Consider the following 18343-nt stretch of genomic DNA (forward strand, 5'->3'; position numbering starts at 1 on the left):
GCGCTCCCCCACCTTGGAGACAAAGCGCCCAAGTGAGGTTAAGCAGCCCGCGAGTTTTTGCATGTCCTTGAGAGTCTGCGGCGGGCTCATGTCTTCTATTGCTTTGACCTTCTCTGGGTTCGCCTCGATCCCCTGTGCGACACGAGGAAACCCAGCAGCTTGCCGGAGGGGACGCCGAACACGCATTTTCCAGGTTGAGCCGCAGATCTACCTTGCGCAGGCTGGCAAAAGTCTCCTCCAGATCCTGAATGAGGGTCCTAGCCTCCCGAGATTTTACCACAATGTCGTCGATGTAGGCTTCAGCATTCCTCCGGAGCTGTTGGCCTAGAGCGATGTGCATCAGCCACTGGAAGGTCGCCCCAGCGTTACGCTGCCCAAACGGCATGCAGGTGTAGCAGTACACCCCGCACGGGGTTAATAATGCCGTCTTCTCTACGTCCTCCACCGCCATCTTGATCTGGTGGTAACCTGAGAAGGCATCTAGGAAACACAACAGGTCGCACTCGGCGGTGGAGTCGATGATCTGATCGATGCGTGGAAGCGGGAACGGGTCCTAAGGGAAGGCCTTGTTGAGGTTGGTGAGGTCGACGCACATGCGTTCCTTCCCGCCGTTCTTGGGCACGATGATGGGGTTTGCCAGCCACTCCGGGTATCGGACTTCGCGGATGACACCCACCGCCTGTAGCTTGCGGGTTTCCTGGACGATGAAGGACTACTTCTCTGTGGACTATTGTCGCGCCTTCTACTTCACTGGGCGCACATTGGGGCACACCCTCAAGTGGTGCTCGATTACTCCCATTGGGACCCCCACCAGCCGCTTGGGCTCCCAGGTGAATACCTCCTTGTTCGCGCGCAGGAATTTCACCAGTGCCTCTTCTTGGTCCGGGTTGAGGTTGGCGCCTATGGTGAAGGTGGCTCCCGAGGCCCCATCATCGTCGAGCAGTACTTGCTTCGTGTTGGCCCGATCTTGCGAGAATAACTGCTTCTTCTTCGCCGGCGCAGCCCCCTGGGCCCCAAGTGCTGCTTCACCTGCGGGGTGCGCCGCCACCGCGGCCCTGAAGGCGAGCTTGAGGGCCGTCAGGGCCTCCTTGGTGTCTCCAGTCACGGTGAGGACGCCGTTGCTCCCCGGCATCTTCATGAGGTTGTATGCAGGGTGAGTTGCTGCCATGAACTGAGCCAGGGCTGGGTACCCGAGGATGGCGTTGTACGGGAGGCTGATGCGAGCGATGTCGAAGTCGATAAGCTCAGTGCGGTAGTTATCACGGGTGCCGAAGGTGACGGGGAGGCGGATCTGCCCTAGGGGGCTGGTGGAACCACCGCCAACTCCGGAGAAGGGCTTGGTGTGACGGAGCCGGTCGTGCGGTATGTGGAGCAAGCTGAAAGCTTCCACGAAGAGCACGTTGAGGCTAGCCCCGCCGTCGATGAGGGTCTTGGTTACCGCCATGTTGCAGATGATGGGTGTGCAAAGCATCGGGAGCGCGCCCGAGCCGGTGGTGGTCGCCGGATGGTCCCCCGAGTTGAAGGTGAGGTCGGCCTTGGGCGCCGCCCATCCCGGGGAGGTCCCTGCTGTATAGAGGCGGGGCCCATTTGACGGAACAACTGCTTGACGTCGCGATCTGAGGGCAGTGCCTGCGAGTCGCCGAGGATGGCTGCAACGGCGAGGGGAACTGGTGCCGCGAAGCGCGCGACGAAGAGACCGCACAGCTCTTCCCAGGAGGCCATTGAGGATCCTAGCAGGATGAGCAGCCAGGCGCGCGGCACGCCGTCTAGGGCCATGGGAAACCAGTTGGCCATGACCTTGTCATCGCCTCCCGCTTCCCGAACGGCCTCCTCATACGCCAGCAGGAAGGCTGCTGGATCCGCCGCGCCATCGTAGCGAGGCGGCATATCCGGCTTGAACTTGTGCGGCCACTGCACCTTTTTTATTGGTGGGGGTGAAGGCCCGGAGGCCCATGGTGCCTCTGCGCACGCCCGTCGATCCAGCTGGTGGGGCGGCGCCTGATACGTCTCCAACGTATCTATAATTTTTTATTGCTCCATGCTATATTATCTACTGTTTTGGACTATATTGGGCTTTATTTTCCACTTTTATATTATTTTTAGGACTAAACTATTAACCGGAGGCCCAGCCCAGAATTGTTGTTTTTTGCCTATTTCAGTGTTTCGAAGAAACGGAATATCAAACGGAGTCCAAACAGAATGAAACCTTCGGGAACGTGATTTTCTCACCGAACGTGATCCAGGAGACTTGGACCCTACGCCAAGGAACAAAAGAGGCGGTCACGAGGGTGGGGGCCCCCCCCTAGGGCACGCCCCCCTGCCTCGTGGGCCCCTCGATGCTCCACCGACGTACTTCTTCCTCCTATATATACCTACGTACCCCCAAACGAACAGATACGGAGCCAAAAACCTAATTCCACCGCCGCAACTTTCTGTATCCACGAGATCCCATCTTGGGGCCTGTTCCGGAGCTCCGCCGGAGGAGGGCCGTCATCACGGAGGGCTTCTACATCATCATAGCCTCTCCGATGAAGTGTGAGTAGTTTACCTCAGACCTTCAGGTCCATAGTTAGTAGCTAGATGGCTTCTTCTCTCTCTTTGAATCTCAATACAAAGTTCTCCCCCTCTCCTGTGGAGATCTATTCGATGAAATCTTCTTTTTGCGGTGTGTTTGTTGGGACCGATGAATTGTGGGTTTATGATCAAGTCTATCTATGAATAATATTTGAATCTTCTCTGAATTCTTTTATTATGATTGGTTATCTTTGCAAGTCTCTTCGAATTATCCGTTTGGTTTGGCCAACTAGATTGGTAGTTCTTGCCATGGGAGAAGTGCTTAGCTTTGGGTTCGATCTTGCGGTGTCCTTTCCCAGTGACAGAAGGGGCAGCAAGGCACGTATTGCATCATTGTCATCGAGGATAACAAGATGGGGTTTATTTCATATTGCATGAATTTATCTCTCTGCATCATGTCATCTTGCTTAAGGCGTTACTCTGTTTTTAACTTAATACTCTAGATGCATGCTGGATAGCGGTCGATGAGTGGAGTAATAGTAGTAGATGCAGAATCATTTCGGTCTACTTGTCACGGACGTGATGCCTATATACATGACCATGCCTAGATATTCTCATAACTATGCTCAATTATGTCAATTGCTCAACAGTAATTTGTTCACCCACCGTAGAATACTTATGCTCTTGAGAGAAGCCACTAGTGAAACCTATGGCCCCCGGGTCTATTCTCATCATACCAATCTCCATCACTTTAATCTTGCTTTGTTTTTTACTTTGCTTTTACTTTTTACTTTGCATCTTTATACCAAAAATACCAAAAATATTATATCTATCAGATCTCACTCTCGTAAGTGACCGTGAAGGGATTGACAACCCCTAATCGCGTTGGTTGCGAGTAGCTATTGTTTTGTGCAGGTACGAGGGACTTGAGCGTAGCCTCCTACTGGATTGATACCTTGGTTCTCAAAAACTGAGGGAAATACTTATGCTACTCTGCTGCATCATCCTTTCCTCTTCGAGGAAATCCAACGCAAGCTCAAGAGGTAGCAGCGCCCGCCATGAGAGTCGAACGGAGAGACAAAGTGGGCGGAGGGGTGGAACAAGCGGAGAGGCGGAGCTCCGGAGCACCCCTACCTGGCGCGCCAAATGTCAGATTACGGGTTCCGGCAAACCCTTGTGAGGTTCGAACTCTGGGGTGCGCACGAAGAACACTCTCTCCCTGACTCGCACGCTCAACGATTCCACGGCCTAGCTTGACGGACCCAAAGAACAAGAGACACGGGGGTTTATACTGGTTCAGGCCACCTTGCGGTGTAATACCCTATTCCACTGTGTGGGTGGATTGCCTCGAGGGGCTGAGTATGAACTAGTACAAGGGATGAACAACCTCCGGAGATGAGGTGTTCTTGAGCTAGATGAGCTGGTGCACTCGTCAGGGTGGAATGAATCCGACCCCCCTCTATGGTGGTGGCTAAGTCCTATTTATAGTGGCCTTGGTCCTCTTCCCAAATGTTTAGGCAGGAAGGGATCCCACAACGGCCAAGTTTGAAGGGGACAACTAGTACAAGCTATCCCGACAAAAGGTGGTCTTCGCCTGCCAAAGGCTCTACTGGTGACGCTGTTGTGGGCTCCGCTATGACCTCCGTCCTACTGGTCTTGGTCTTGTTGCACCGATATGGAAACCTTTGCCTGATGCCTCAGGACCCCGCGCCTGCGCTTGCCTCTTTAGCACCAAAGAGGAAACTGGTACACTGCACCCGTTGGCGCCCGTCTGGCCTTGGTCGTCATGGCTCACGTCACGTGAACCTCGCGAGGGGCCCCTTGCATAGATATCTCCGATCCTTGGGAGTCAGACTAGTGAGGCTGCCCCTAGGGAGGTCTTGGTGTCGTCCGCCTCGCGAGGCTTGGCCCATCGCGAGGGTCCTGAGTTGTTGTTGCTGAAGCTGGACCATACCGGGCCGTTGATGGAGCCACACCACGGGCCGCAGGCAGGCAAGTCTGGGTACCCCCGGTCCCAGAACGCCGACATGAACCCACCGTTCCTTCTTCTGACAAGTCAAATGAGTAGTAGCGGTCCCAAATCATGTTGAACCAGGGAAGATTTGCTCTGCTAAAGAACTTGTGTAGATTTTTCATGAGCAATGCTTTGTTATGAACAGCCAGATCCAAGATCCCTAGACCACCAAGATTTTTTGGTTGGGAGACCTTATCCCAAGTAATTAGAGCAGGGCCAGATATCTCTTGTCCATACTTCCTCCATAGAAATTGCATGATGTGTTTATTTAACTTTTCAATGATTCCAGCAGGAAGAGCAAGGGTACATGTGAAGAAGATTAGTAGGGCTGCAAAAACTGATTTGATGAGTTGAAGCTTGCCATCATATCCTAGCATGGTAGAGACTCCACAGAGTCTTCTCTCAATTGTTTGACAAATGGGAGTGAAGTCTTCATTTTTAAGCATGTGATCACTCAGTGGGAGATCAAGATAAGTAAATGGAAAAGTTCCCATCTTGCACCCTAAGAATCCAAGTAACTTATTCAGATTTGCTTCTCCCACATTGAGGGGCACCAAAACATGTTTTTTTGTAGTAATCTGAAGTCCAGTTTGAGCAGCAAAATGTGACGCCCCCGATTTAATCGTACACTAATCATACACGCAAACGTGTACGATCAAGATCAGGGACTCACGGGAAGATATCACAGCACAACTCTACAAATAAAATAAGTCATACAAGCATCATATTGCAAGCCATGGGCCTCGAGGGCTCGAATACAAGAGCTCGATCATAGACGAGTCAGCGGAAGCAACAAAATCTGAGTACGGACATAAGTTAAACAAGTTTGCCTTAAGAAGGCTAGCACAAACTGGGATACAGATCGAAAGAGGCGCAGGCCTCCTACCTGGGATCCTCCTAAACTACTCCTGGTCGCCATCAGCGGGCTGCACGTAGTAGTAGGCACCTCCAGTGTAGTAGGAGTCGTCGTCGATGGTGGCATCTGGCTCCTGGGCTCCAACGTCTAGTCGCAACAATCGGGTATAGGAAGGGGGGAAAGGGGAGCAAGGCAACCGTGAGTACTCATCCAAAGTACTCGCAAGCAAGGAGCTACACTACAAATGTATGCATTGGTATCAATGGGAATAAGGGTATCATATGTGGACTGAACTGCAGAATGCCGGAATAAGAGGGGGATAGCTAGTCCTATCGAAGACTACGCTTCTGGCCACCTCCATCTTGCAGCATGTAGAAGAGAGTAGATGGTAAGTTCACCAAGTAGCATCGCATAGCACAATCCTACCCGACGATCCTCTCCTCGTCGCCCTGTTAGAGAGTGATCACCGGGTTGTATCTGGCACTTGGAAGGGTGTGTTTTATTAAGTAACCAGTTCTAGTTTTCATAAGGTCAAGGTACAACTCCAAGTCGTCCTGTTACCGAAGATCACGGATATTCGAATAGATTAACTTCCCTGCAGGGGTGCACCACATTTCCCAACACGCTCGATCCCCTTTGTCCGGACACACTTTCCTGGGTCATGCCCGGCCTCGGAAGATCAACACGTCGCAGCCCTACCTAGGCACAACAGAGAGGTCAGCACGCTGGTCTAAATCCTATGGCGCAGGGGTCTGGGCCCATCGCCCATTGCACACCTGCACGTTGCGTACGCGGCCGGAAGCAGAACTAGCCCCCTTAATACAAGAGCAGGCTTACGGTCCAATCCGGCGCGAGCCGCTCAATCGCTGACGTCACGAAGGCTTCGGCTGATACCACGACATCGAGTGCCCATAACTGTCCCCGCGTAGATGGTTAGTGCGTATAGGCCAGTGGCCAGCCTCAGATCAAATACCAAGATCTCGTTAAACGTGTTATCTTGAAATAATCGCGAACACCGACCAAGGCCAGGCCCACCTCTCTCCTAGGTGGTCTCTACCTGCCCTGTCGCTTCGCCACAAAGATCCACACGGAGGGTCGTCGGGAAAGTATGTCCTTCCAGCCCCCAATTCGTGAATCAACCGCGGGTACTCCTCGAGCCAACCCGACTTTAGTCATCACATGTATCATGTATAAAGTATATAGCATATACCCGTGATCACCTCCCGAGTGATCACGGCCCGATAGTATAGCATTGCAGATGGACAAGAATGTAGGGCCACTGATGATAAACTAGCATCCTATACTAAGCATTAGGATTGCAGGTAAAGGTAACAACAGTAGTAGCAAGGACAGGCTATGCATCAGGATAGGATTAACGAAAAGCAGTAACATGCTACACTACTCTAATGCAAGAAGTAGAGAGAAGAGTAGGCGATATCTGGTGATCAAAGGGGGGGCTTGCCTGGTTGCTCTGGTAAGAGAGAGGGGTCGTCAACACCGTAGTCGTACTGGGTAGCAGCGGCGTCGGTCTCGGTGTCTAGCGAGAGAAGAGGGGGAAGAAACAATAAATATTAAGCAAACAGATGCATGACGATGCATGACATGACAAAGCGTGAAGCTAGGTGTGCCCTATCGCGGTATGAGGTGGTACCGATGAAGGGGGGAAACATCCGGGAAAATATCCCCGGTGTTTCGCGTTTTCAGACAGACGAAATGGAGGGGGGAAAGTTATGTGTTCACTATGCTAGGGATGCGTGGGGGACGAACGGGTTGCATATCCGGATTCGTCTTGTCGTTCTGAGCAACTTTCATGTACAAAGTTTTTCCATCCGAGCTACGGTTTATTTTATATTAATTTTAAAAGATTTTAATCATTTTTAGGATTTATTTAATTATTTAATTCAACATTATCCAGAATAGTGTCTGCTGACATCAGCATGACATCAGCAGTTGACCTTGTCAACCTGACAGGTGGGTCCCACCTGTCAGTGACCCATTTGACTAATTAACAGTAGTTAATTAGGTTAACTAGTTATTAGGTTAATTAATCTTAATTAGTTAATTTAAACAGAATTAATTAAGTTAATTATTTAGTTAATTAATTGTTTTATTTATTTATTTTATTTCTATTTTTTTCTTTATTCTTATTCTTCTTTTTTTAACATTCTGTGGGCGGGGCCCCTCTGTCATAGGCCCATAGGGGCTTTAGCAGACGCTGGCGTTAGCGGGCACAGGCGCAACAGGTGCCCAGCACCTGTTCGTTCGCGCGCACGCCCGGGGCTGCGGCGAGGCCGGCCGAAAATGGCTCCGGCGAGGCCAACCGAGGGCGGCGGGGGTCGCGCGAGGGGCGGGCTGCAGGCTGCAGCAGCATGGCGCGGGTGGCGCGGCGCGTGGCGGAGTGGCCAGCGGCGGTGGTGATGAGCGGCAGGGGCGGCGAGCAGCGGGAGGCAGGGATGAGGCGGCGGCGCAGCACACGGGGAAGGAACAGCAGAGCGGGGGCGAGCAACAGCGGTGACGGCAGCGCCGTGGCGATGCGGGACAGGGGTCGGCGGCAGTGAGCGAAGCCGGTGCGGGGTCACGGGCGCGGGCGCGGCCAGGGCGAACGGCGCGCGTGCGGGCGCTGGTGAGCGAGGCCATGGCCAAAGTGGCGCGCACAGGGCATGCGCGGGCGTGCGGGAGCCGCGGCGGGGCGCGGCCACGCAGAGGCGGGTGCGACTGCGAGGTGAGCGCGGGGACGACGAGTGGGCGACCGACGCGAGGAGAGGAGGAGAGGGGGCTCACAGGAGGTTGCAGGGTTCGGGGCAACGGGAGGGGCGAGGAGGAGGACGGAGACGAGCGACGGTGGGGAGAAGGCGACGAGGTTCGGCAGCGTCGGGGGCGGCTTTAGGTGACAGCGTCCGGCGAGGTGGCTCTCCAGGCGGCGGCGGTCGGCTCCCCTCCTCGATCCCGATCCAATCGGGGGAAGATGGGGGGATATTTTGCGTGGGAGTGGGGTGTGGGTGTCGGTGGCGAGTGGGGGAGTGGGGGTGGGCCTTGGCCCAGTTGGGCAGGCCAGCTGGGCCGGAGCCCAGTGGAGGGTGCTTTTCCCTTTTTTTGTTTGCTTTGATTTTCCCTTTTATTTATTTTTCCTTTATTGTTTTCATTTACTTGTGTAATAGTTTATAGTTTTAGAAAAATGAAACCCACTCCTAAATTAGATTTGTAAAATTGATTGTTCTCACAAAAGGTTTGGGACAAAAGTAAAGCAACTTGTATTCTTTACTAATTGAAAAAGCATTTAAGTTATTGTTTTTGTCGCTGTTTTATTTATTTTAGCGCATTCAAATACTTTTTAAAAATGTTGGTTACTCCACCTTAATACTTAGGATTTATTTGGCTCACCCCGAACATTTTAGTTTTAAATTTTGAAAAACTTTTATTGTTTGCCTTTAATTCAATTTGAATTCAAACGGGATTTGAATCATCATGAGTTTGGCAACAGTAATCGTGATGACGTGGCAACATTAGAAGGGTTTACTGTAGCTTAATTATCCGGGCGTCACACAAAATGCGACAGCAGGTTATTCACTTGTGCAATTTGTCTTTCTTGGGTTGGGAGAACCAGAATTTCATCGGCGAACTGGATCACTATGTAATCTTGATTTGACTGAGAGTTGATAGGAGCTTGAATAATGTTTGCATGCATTACTTCACTGAGAACTGGGTGAAGTAGATCAGCTCATAGGACACAAACGAGTGGTGAGAGGGGGTCTCCATTCCTCACTCCCCTTTCACATTTGAATTGCTTCCCTGACACTCCATTCAACGAGACATAAGACAATCCAGTGGTGTAAATCATTTTATCCAGTTAATCCATCTGGAGCTAAAGCCTGTGGCCTAGAGAATTTGTAATATAGTGTCATGTTCAATCGTATTAAAAGCTTTAGCAAAACCAAGTTTTAAGATTAGTATTTCTTTCTTGGACTGCTGGCACTGGTGAATGTACTCATATGCCCATGATAGACAATCTGGTATGGACTTGGACTTCAGAAATCCATTATTGATTTGTATGAATAAGCTTGAGGATTACTTTTTGTAGCCTATTAGCCAGGAGCTCAGTGATGATCTTGATGGAGCTGTTTAGTAGAGAAATGGGCCTAAAATCATGAGGTGTTAGAGGATTCTCTTTCTTTGGAATCAAAGTAATGAAAGAGTTGTTTGTGGGTGGAAGGTTCACTTTCTCATTATAAAAATCTTCAATGAGCTAGCAAAAGTCCTGACAAATGATATGCCAACAAGTTTTCAAAAATGCCCCATTGAAACCATCTGGACTAGGAGCTTTATCAGTAGGAAGATGTTTAACAACCTCATCATTTTCCGTTTTTTGAGAATGGTGCATCAAGCTCTTCCAAAGAAATATTTGATGAGAGCATGCTAGAGAGATTGAATATTTTTTTAAGTTGGAGAAGTACTACCAAGTCTCTTCTTATAGGCTCTCCACGGAATTGCAACCTTTGCATTATGATCAAGGTGTTCAGTTTGTTGTACATCCTTCAACATGGCAATCTAGGTATTTGTGTACTTGATAGTTTCTTTTGCCTGGAATTTTTTTATGTTTCCTTCTCCAAACTTCACCCGTCTAATTATGGCTCTTTGCTTACGGTATATGCTTTGAAAGTTAAGCAAGTTGTTCATGTGGCTCTTTAAGATAACTCTTCCATTCCATTCCTTGGTATTCAAAGGCATATATTGTTCTAACATGTCCAGGAGAAGAATGGTCTCATTGGAGTTCTTGATATGTTGGGCAAGTTTTGAGATGTTTCTAGACCAAACATAACTTGATCCAAAGTGAGCCAAGATAAAACCACTTTCCTAACCATCCAATTATATGATGTATGATAGTTCATATAGGCCTAGTTATTTAATCTATAGGAATAGACCAATGAACATTCATGCTCTCAGGAGAACGATGTAGAAGGCTTGGGGTCTCCACATGGAGGCTCAATTTAAGGATATTAGCGGAAACATCTTTGTAGTCCGCTTTGGCAGTGAAGGAGACGGAAACACTGGTTAATTAATGGACCATGGCAATCTGACTTTAACATTATAGTGCTGAAGGATCACGAGGAGGATACGAGGCTGTCTGATATGGTTTTTGACATAGTTGAAGCATGGGTTTGAGTCACGGACCTACTACTAGATAAACGCTTGGAAACTTTTGGAAAGGACCTTGGAAATTGTCTCGGGGAGGTGATCAAACTAGATGCGGAGAAAGATGGTTTAGCATGAGGAAAGCACCTCCGTGTCCTGCAACATATATGTAGATGAGTCGTTGGTGAGGGATTTCTTCCTAATGTCTTCACCAGAAGACCGAATTGGTACTTGGTTTGATTTCTCATACAAGAAGATTCCGCACTTCTGTTGTGAATGTGGTCGGCTAATTCATGTAGATGGTGTTTTTAGCCGTTGTGAAATCTAGCTCCTGGTGGGAGAATGGTTGAGGGACACATGTTTGGGCTTAAGAGTGAATCCAATAAGATGGTGTCTAGCAACAACAACAATTTTGGTAGCTCGAGATCGAGTGAGACCGAGCATGGGAGACACATGCATGCTACTATCTGAGACCTTCCAACCAAGCATAACCTGCATCGAGAGTTCATGTCCTCTAGTACCACCCGCACTGGCGGGGAGTACAGAGTCAAGTAGGATGAGGTCAGTAGCCCGAGTATGTACAAGCATAAATAGGGGAGAATAAAGAGAAGGACTTGCGGCAAAATTTAGAGGATAAATGTGAAAGGGAGATGAGGCATGTCACTGGTGAGGCATGACCTGCACCAGTGACATGCCCGGAGGAGCTCTGCAAAATAACAATACAACGATCACAAAGAGACCCACCACCACCACGTTTTGGTTTGGAGGAATTAGGAAGGAGAAGGAGAAGTACATATGTATGCAGGCCGAGATAGTTTCATGGTGAACATCAACACATGACCTCAAGTTATCAAACTAAACTTGTAGAGAGAAAGAGAATGCCCAAGCAGCTATGGACCCAAAGGGAGCTCTGAATATATAGATTAGTCATGATACTTTCATTGGTGGTAATAGGCAGAAATTGACTTTAGTATCTGGTCGTACCGCTAACAATATTGAAAAATCGGTGGACCCTGCCGAACAGGGCCGCTGTGAGCAATGGATCTTTTAGTGTGGATTTGTTGGGGATTGGGGTTGAACTCGACAGTTGCCGAATTATGTGACCTGATTAGGTCTTATGATTCAATAATGGTTTTCTTAAGCAAAAAAAGAGAGCTCGGGTACAATGGAGAAGGTTAAGTGCAACCTGGGTTTCAGGCAGGGTGTAGTTGTGGGCTTCAGGCAAATTTTCATCCCGGAATAACATTCAACATGGTAAAAAACAAACTCGTCATTCCAAAAATGCTATTTTCGAAAGCATATTATGAGTGTTATTTTTGTTTTTTTGCCATGACTTCCACGAATGTTATCTTCAGGATGAAAATTTGCAAGCGCCAAGAACATTTGTCGAAGTTTATACCAAAAGAAATCAGATTTTTTTGAAGTTTTTTTTTCATTTTTTAAATTTACTATTCACCCCGAGCTCTTTTACGCATTAAACATCCCATGGGCAATCAAAAGCATCAAACAGCCACACCCCACTCTGCTACAGTCTAGAGTCTCTAGTCTAGTTCCTGCTGCTACTACCACTGCCACTACCACGGCACCACCACACTTGCTCGCCTCCCTCTGTCTCTCCTCTCCCCTCCCCTCCCCTCCCCTCCCTCCTATAGCAATCAAACCACCAGCTCCACTCCCCCCTCCCCTCCACCGTCCTCCCCCTCCCCCTCCTGCTACTCCCCAGTTCATGTCCTGCTGCTTCCCATGTCGCCGCCTCTCGAGCTCGACTACATAGGCCTCTCGGCCGCCGCCGGCGGCCGCGCGGACGACGACCTGAAAGGCACCGAGCTCCGCCTCGGACTTCCCGGCTGCGAGTCGCCCGACCGCCGGCCGGTCACCGCCACCACCACACTGGAGCTGCTGCCCGCCAAGGGCGCCAAGCGAGGGTTTTCGGACGAGGTCGCGCCGCCTGCGCCGGCTTCCGCCGGCGGGAAAGGCAAGGACGCGTCCGGGGATGAGAAGGACAAGAAGGTCGCCGCCCCGCCGCAGCCTGCTGCCAAGTAGGCGCCTACTCCCCCTGCGAATTTTGTGGATTTGACTGTTTCATGGTGTTCTGCCGAGTTTTGCGGGATGCGGTGGGTTGGAGCGCGAATGGGTGGAGGAAGTGATGCGTAAAAATTTGGGAAAATATGTGGTGGGTTAGTACGAGACGGTGATTTAGTTTGCTTGGAACCTCCGAAAAGCTGTAATTTGGTGGCCGTTGCATGCATTTGAGGGAATTCCGTCTGTCGAGGCGGAAAAACCCTCTTTTTTGGGTGCAAATTTGGTGCCGAAGGGCCCATTTCGCGGTTCTTCCGTTGCTGTTTGTGGGCGCGCGTTTGCACTCGGCTTGATCTATTAGTTTCAGGAGCGTGGAGGGGTAGAGATTCATTCACTGAAGAGTCTTTTTACAATTTTGCTGTGAAATTAGACTTCAATACCCCCCTCCTCTTTTTTCTAACTTTATTAGATGTGTGATTTTGTTCTTTGAATTTTCATTGGGAAACTAAGGAGGGCTTCACATCTGCAAATTTGCGCACCTGGTTTGAATTGGACTAGTCAATTTGGGTCTACCTTTACTTTCAAGGTTTACCAAGTTTGTAGTGCTTTGAGTTGTTTTCCAGGGTATGTTTGGTTTGAACATACCCGGTTGTTTTCAACTCGTGTTCATAACCTCATAGAGCCAAACGAAATGCTGGGTCGGCTCCATTGCCGGTTCTTACTCTGAATTGCCGATGCGCAGGGCTCAGGTGGTGGGATGGCCACCAGTCCGCAGCTACCGCAAGAACACGATGGCAACCACCACCAACCAGCTGAAGAGCAGCAAGGAGGATTCTGACACGAAGCAGGGGCAAGAGTTTCTGTATGTCAAGGTCAGCATGGATGGTGCGCCTTACCTGAGGAAGGTTGACCTCAAGACATACAAGAACTACAAGGACATGGTTGTGGGGCTAGGGAAAATGTTCATTGGCTTCAGGACCGGTGAGGCTGCTTGGATCCTTGGCAAATTGTTGATGTTTTAATCTGCACCTGAATTTGAATTGGGGTAGAAGAAATGCATCGTTGCACACATCTCATTTCGCTGAAGAAATAACCAATTACTCTGTTTGGAAATGTTCTACTCCCTCCGATCCAAATTAATTGACGCAGCTTTAGTACACTTTACTAAAGCTGCGTCAAATAATTTGGATCGGAGGGAGTAGCAAATTCCAGGTTTATGAAATTGACGAAGAAGACTCTTTTTCAGGGCCGGCTAAATTGGTTATTGTGGTGTAACCAGTTTCGAGGCTTCGCGTCTACATTTGGCCATGCTATTTGTGTGCATATTTGTTTCGCTAGATACCTAGTTTCAGCATATATTATTACTGGTGGAGCAAATATTCTCTTCTAATTCAAGGAACTTTTATTGTGTTTAATATTGTTTGATGAAGCAACTAGCAGTGGACTATGTCATAAAATGCCTAATGTTTAGGCTAGCATTCGCTAAGGGTCTGTAAATAACTAAATATCACTCAATTATTCATAAGCCTTTGATAAACAGCAATTTCCCTATAACCTCTTCATACCCATTTTGTGCTTCAAGGACAGACATCAAACCTACTAATTTAAGAACGTAAATTTCAGAAAGGTGTATATCTAGGGACATAAAATTTACCAACATACAATGCTTTGTTTGAGAAATTCAGTGTAAGGTGCTCCTTTCTCCGGCAGTTTTAACCTTACATGTGGTACTGGGTCTAATTCTGTACCAGGGAAGGATGGTGCATCTGAGAACAGAAAGGATGGTGAATATGTGATGACTTACGAAGACAAGGATGGAGACTGGATGCTGGTTGGTGACGTCCCATGGGAGTAAGTACATTGTCTGATCTAATTGGAATAACAACAAGCGTAGAAATGAGAACTCTGGATGATAGTTTGAGTTTTGTAGTATAACTTTTAAAGGATGATAAAAATGATAGTGTGCCAAATAAATGTTTTTTACTAGTTTACTGTGTATACATACATGCACCCAGATAAAATGAACTCGTTCTCTACAGCAACAGCAGCCATGATTAGAGTATCTCTTAAGTCCATCTAACCTGTTCTAATTTTTTATAGAATGCATGCAGTCATCCTCTTAAAACTCTGACACAGATATACTAATTTTTTTCCACCTAAAATTGTGCCATTAGTTTTAAAAAGCTTTGCTATTAGGAAAAACAGTGGTCTAAGCAATTTATTGGAGATAGCATTGACGCCAAAAGAACCAGTAAAAAGGAACGGACCTAGTAGCCTAGTACTAGCTACTTGGTTATCTTCTTATTATGTTGTAGTTGCTCTAAATTCTATGGTCCTGGTGTTCTATTGCTGCATGTAGCATCTCATGTCTGAACAAGTGAAAGGGTTCTAATGCAGTCACTAACTCACTGTAGTTGTTCTTGTGGCACGTTAATTGTTACAATTCCATTGTCAAGAAAACCATGAATATCTGATGCATACCTGATACCTCCCCTATGAGCTTATCAAGTGATTGCTTCTTATTTGTAATTGCAGGATGTTCACCGAGTCTTGCCGGAGGATCAGGGTCATGAAAAGTGCAGATGTGATTGGACTTGGTATGTCCAATAGTGCTCCGTTCAGTAATACATTTTTGTTTTAATTTCACTGATGCCATGCCGTGCTTCTGCAGTTATTTTATTTAACCATTTGTCTGCACGTGTTACTGCTTTACTGCTCAAGCTGTTTCTCAGGCTTGCTTAATTATTTGAACTGCACTTAAGCGGGAAAGCGGTTTACTCTTGAAAAAAGTCATTGTACTTGAAAGCTTGTTTAGAAGTTGGAGCTTAAATATCTTTACGGTCCCAGCATTAAATTGAGTGTTAGTTTGCTTTTATTCCTTTTAATTAGAATATACTCCCAATTCTACTCTAGACGAGTAAGAAAGCCTTGTGAGTTTTGGAACTGTTTGGATATAACCCATTCCTGGTCTCTAGAGTTTGGAGAATGACAATTGTTGCCGTAATGCCATTTGAAGAACAGAATGTTGTGTTTGGATATAACCCATTCCTGGTCTCTATCTATGCTTTTGTTTTGCTACTTTGGAATGTTTGTCCAACAATGTAAGGTTTTAAGTTCACTTGGGTAACCTGCACCATCCTACGTCAAGTACATTTCATAATTCTACCTTGACAGTATGATGTCCAAACTGACTGTATCTGTTCTTTTTCCAGGAGTTACAAGGGCAGGGGTTAAGTCCAAGAATAAGAACTAAAACGGTCGCTGCCCACAGTTTGAAGACGAGGTCGCACATATCGTCTGTACTACTGCATGGTTTTCCTACCCCGCAAGTAAAACCACCCGTTACTCTACTGTTTAAGATTTGCGATATCTCCTAGAGACTTATGCTCTATATTTTGTTGTGCCCACGTTGTTGTACGCGTGTTATTTCCATCCGTGTAAATGGTTGGCAAGCAGTGCGAGAGCTACTGCTGTGTTTGATGACTCCTATGTATTTCGCCACTCTTGTCCTGAACTGGTCGTTCGTCGTAAATGTGAAGGTTGCAAGACTATTATTTACCTGACGAACTCTGCTTCGGCACACCCCCTCCTAGAAAAGTCTACAGATTTCGACGCAGATTAGAATTTACCCCTTTGATAAAAAAAGGGTGACATGGTCTTTTGTACCCAAATCAATCTATTCAATACGTTTGATCTGCAGGCTAACATGGCGGTGGTCTTTTTAAGTTAACTTTAAGATCTGTATAAACTTTTTAAGGGGGTGCAACGAAGGGAAGCAAAACTCCTGGCTTGTTCCAAAGTTTTTGCTGTTCCAATTTGTTATACTGTTTGCGGATCAGCGGGCTGCTGCTTTGTTATCCATTTCTTCTGAAACATAGGCAACAATTGCATGGTGAAACATCTCATCTATTCTTTGCCAGCAGCTGTGTGGCTGTTGCCGGGTGGGGACATGTACTACTGCACACGCCATTATCTTTTGAAGCCGTTCATCATGGTTGTTCCATAGAGTAGTAGTAGTGGTGCTATGGCCTAAAAGGCTTCCTAACACCATCATTCAGGTAGTATAAAATGCGACGGCTATGGGGGTTAATGATGGCTTATCATCCCTTAGAATCAGGCTTTCCATTGCCGGCCAGTATCTTCTTCCTTCCCACCTACAGTACGTAGTAGAAAGTAGAAACGATGCTCCACTTTGGCCTCCTTTCCTCTTGTTTCCTATTCCTCCTTTCCCCTTGCATATCCGCTGGTTGGTTGGTGTGCATGTGAAGCAGCGGCGGGATCAGGATCGAACACTTCAGGACGCTGGGCCCTGTCCTAGTTTATCCCAGAAGACGAATGAATCAGCGTTGGCATGCACTTGCTTGCCTGTGCCTCGTGGTGTTTTCCAGGACAAGTGTGGAGTACTCCCACTGTAAACTAATATAAGAGCGCGTTTAGATAACTAAAGTAGTGATTTTTTTTATAAAGGATGGATTTTATTAACTCAAAATGAAGCATCAAGTAGATATAAAACATGATGAGCACACATCCGGCCTTTGCATAGCTAGGATGCACATAGCCAACACCAACACACGCACATAAAAAACACACGCTGAGAAATAGCAAAATCATACAAGACCAAAGCTATGCCTAAGCGAAAAAAGCCAAAGCGATCAGAACAACGATCGACAAACTACGACAATGACCATATCCGCATCATCCATCTTTTGACACCACAAGGACAAAAAAGTTCTTCAACACCAACGCCTTCAGGAAGGAAATGACGCGCCAACGTCGCCGTCGCCGGATCCAACCATGAGAGGCCAGAATCTAGGTTTTCACCATGAAAAACAAGTCTGAGCATATATGAGCAATGCCTTCAACAAGGTAACGATGCAAAAACGTCGTCATTGCCAGGAATAACCAACTTAGGTCAAACCTAGGGTTTTCACCCCAAAACTCGAGACTGGATACTCGAGAAGCACCACCAGATCTAAGTCAATCATGTGTGTTGCCATCACTTTTCCACGATCCCAGCAGCTACATGCGCTGGGCTTGAAATCCCGTTGACCCCGCCACTGCACAACCATATCTTTTGCGTCAAGTCACCGTCCATAGATTGCATCTCATCGCCAAAGGCAGACTGGTCGGAGCGAGAGCCGCCAAACCCCATAAAGGGAGCTTTTGGCTGCATCCCGCCAGCTCGCCGGTTCGAGTCACCGGCGGCAACCATCAGATCCAAAGAGATAAACACTAACAAAGATCATCAGGTGGCCACGACAATCCGCAGGGCACGGATGCCCATAACCAAGTGGATCGCCACCGGAACCCCCAGCTGCCACAAAGCGCCAAGGCAAGCACGCGCGAGAGAGCGCAGCCGCAAGGATGGTACCACCAGAACTTCATGCAGGCCAACGCAGCATGCCAGATCCATAACAGGGACGCCATGATCTGCAGTCATACAACGCACCGCCGGTCCTCCTCGTGCGCACCAAGCAGATACAGCCCATGGTTACTGCAACAAGATGGAATGCTGATGCATGGATCACGCTAACACCCCACACGCGCAGGCTTCCAGATTTGTTTATCCGCCACTGTAGCTACGTCACGACCACTAGCCTGCGACAACCACCACACGGGAGCAGGGGCATCACGAGGACTAGAAGAACGGAGGGGAGTGGGCAGGAGTGGCCCCGCCGCCGCCACCGGCCAGCCGACGGCCGCCGGCGACGGCAGCAAGGGTAGGGAAGAGGAGGCGGCGCCTAGGGTTAGGGCCGGCGACTCTCTGGTGGACTTAAGTCATTTCAAGCGTGTGATTTAAACGCTTTTAT

The 18343-nt window shown here is 48.2% G+C and overlaps 1 protein-coding gene across 2 annotated transcripts; it reads left to right on the top strand.

Annotated features, from left to right (window-relative positions):
• The first annotated feature begins 12135 nt into the window (after positions 1-12135).
• Positions 12136-16096, top strand: LOC125543429 (auxin-responsive protein IAA3-like). Of its 2 annotated transcripts, none has more exons than XM_048706766.1 (5): positions 12136-12553; positions 13276-13519; positions 14314-14384; positions 15069-15130; positions 15746-16096. In XM_048706766.1, exons 1-5 carry the CDS (start codon positions 12258-12260, stop codon positions 15784-15786), a joined length of 714 nt encoding a protein of 237 aa, XP_048562723.1. In that variant the 5' UTR covers positions 12136-12257; the 3' UTR covers positions 15787-16096. The 2 variants fall into 2 exon arrangements, with proteins under 2 accessions (XP_048562723.1, XP_048562722.1); XM_048706765.1 differs by having other exon boundaries at positions 12145-12553; positions 13276-13514; positions 14285-14384.
• The last annotated feature ends 2247 nt before the right edge of the window (positions 16097-18343 follow it).

The sequence above is a fragment of the Triticum urartu genome, chromosome 3, assembly GCF_003073215.2.
Source record: "Triticum urartu cultivar G1812 chromosome 3, Tu2.1, whole genome shotgun sequence".
NCBI classification, from domain to species: Eukaryota; Viridiplantae; Streptophyta; class Magnoliopsida; order Poales; family Poaceae; genus Triticum; species Triticum urartu.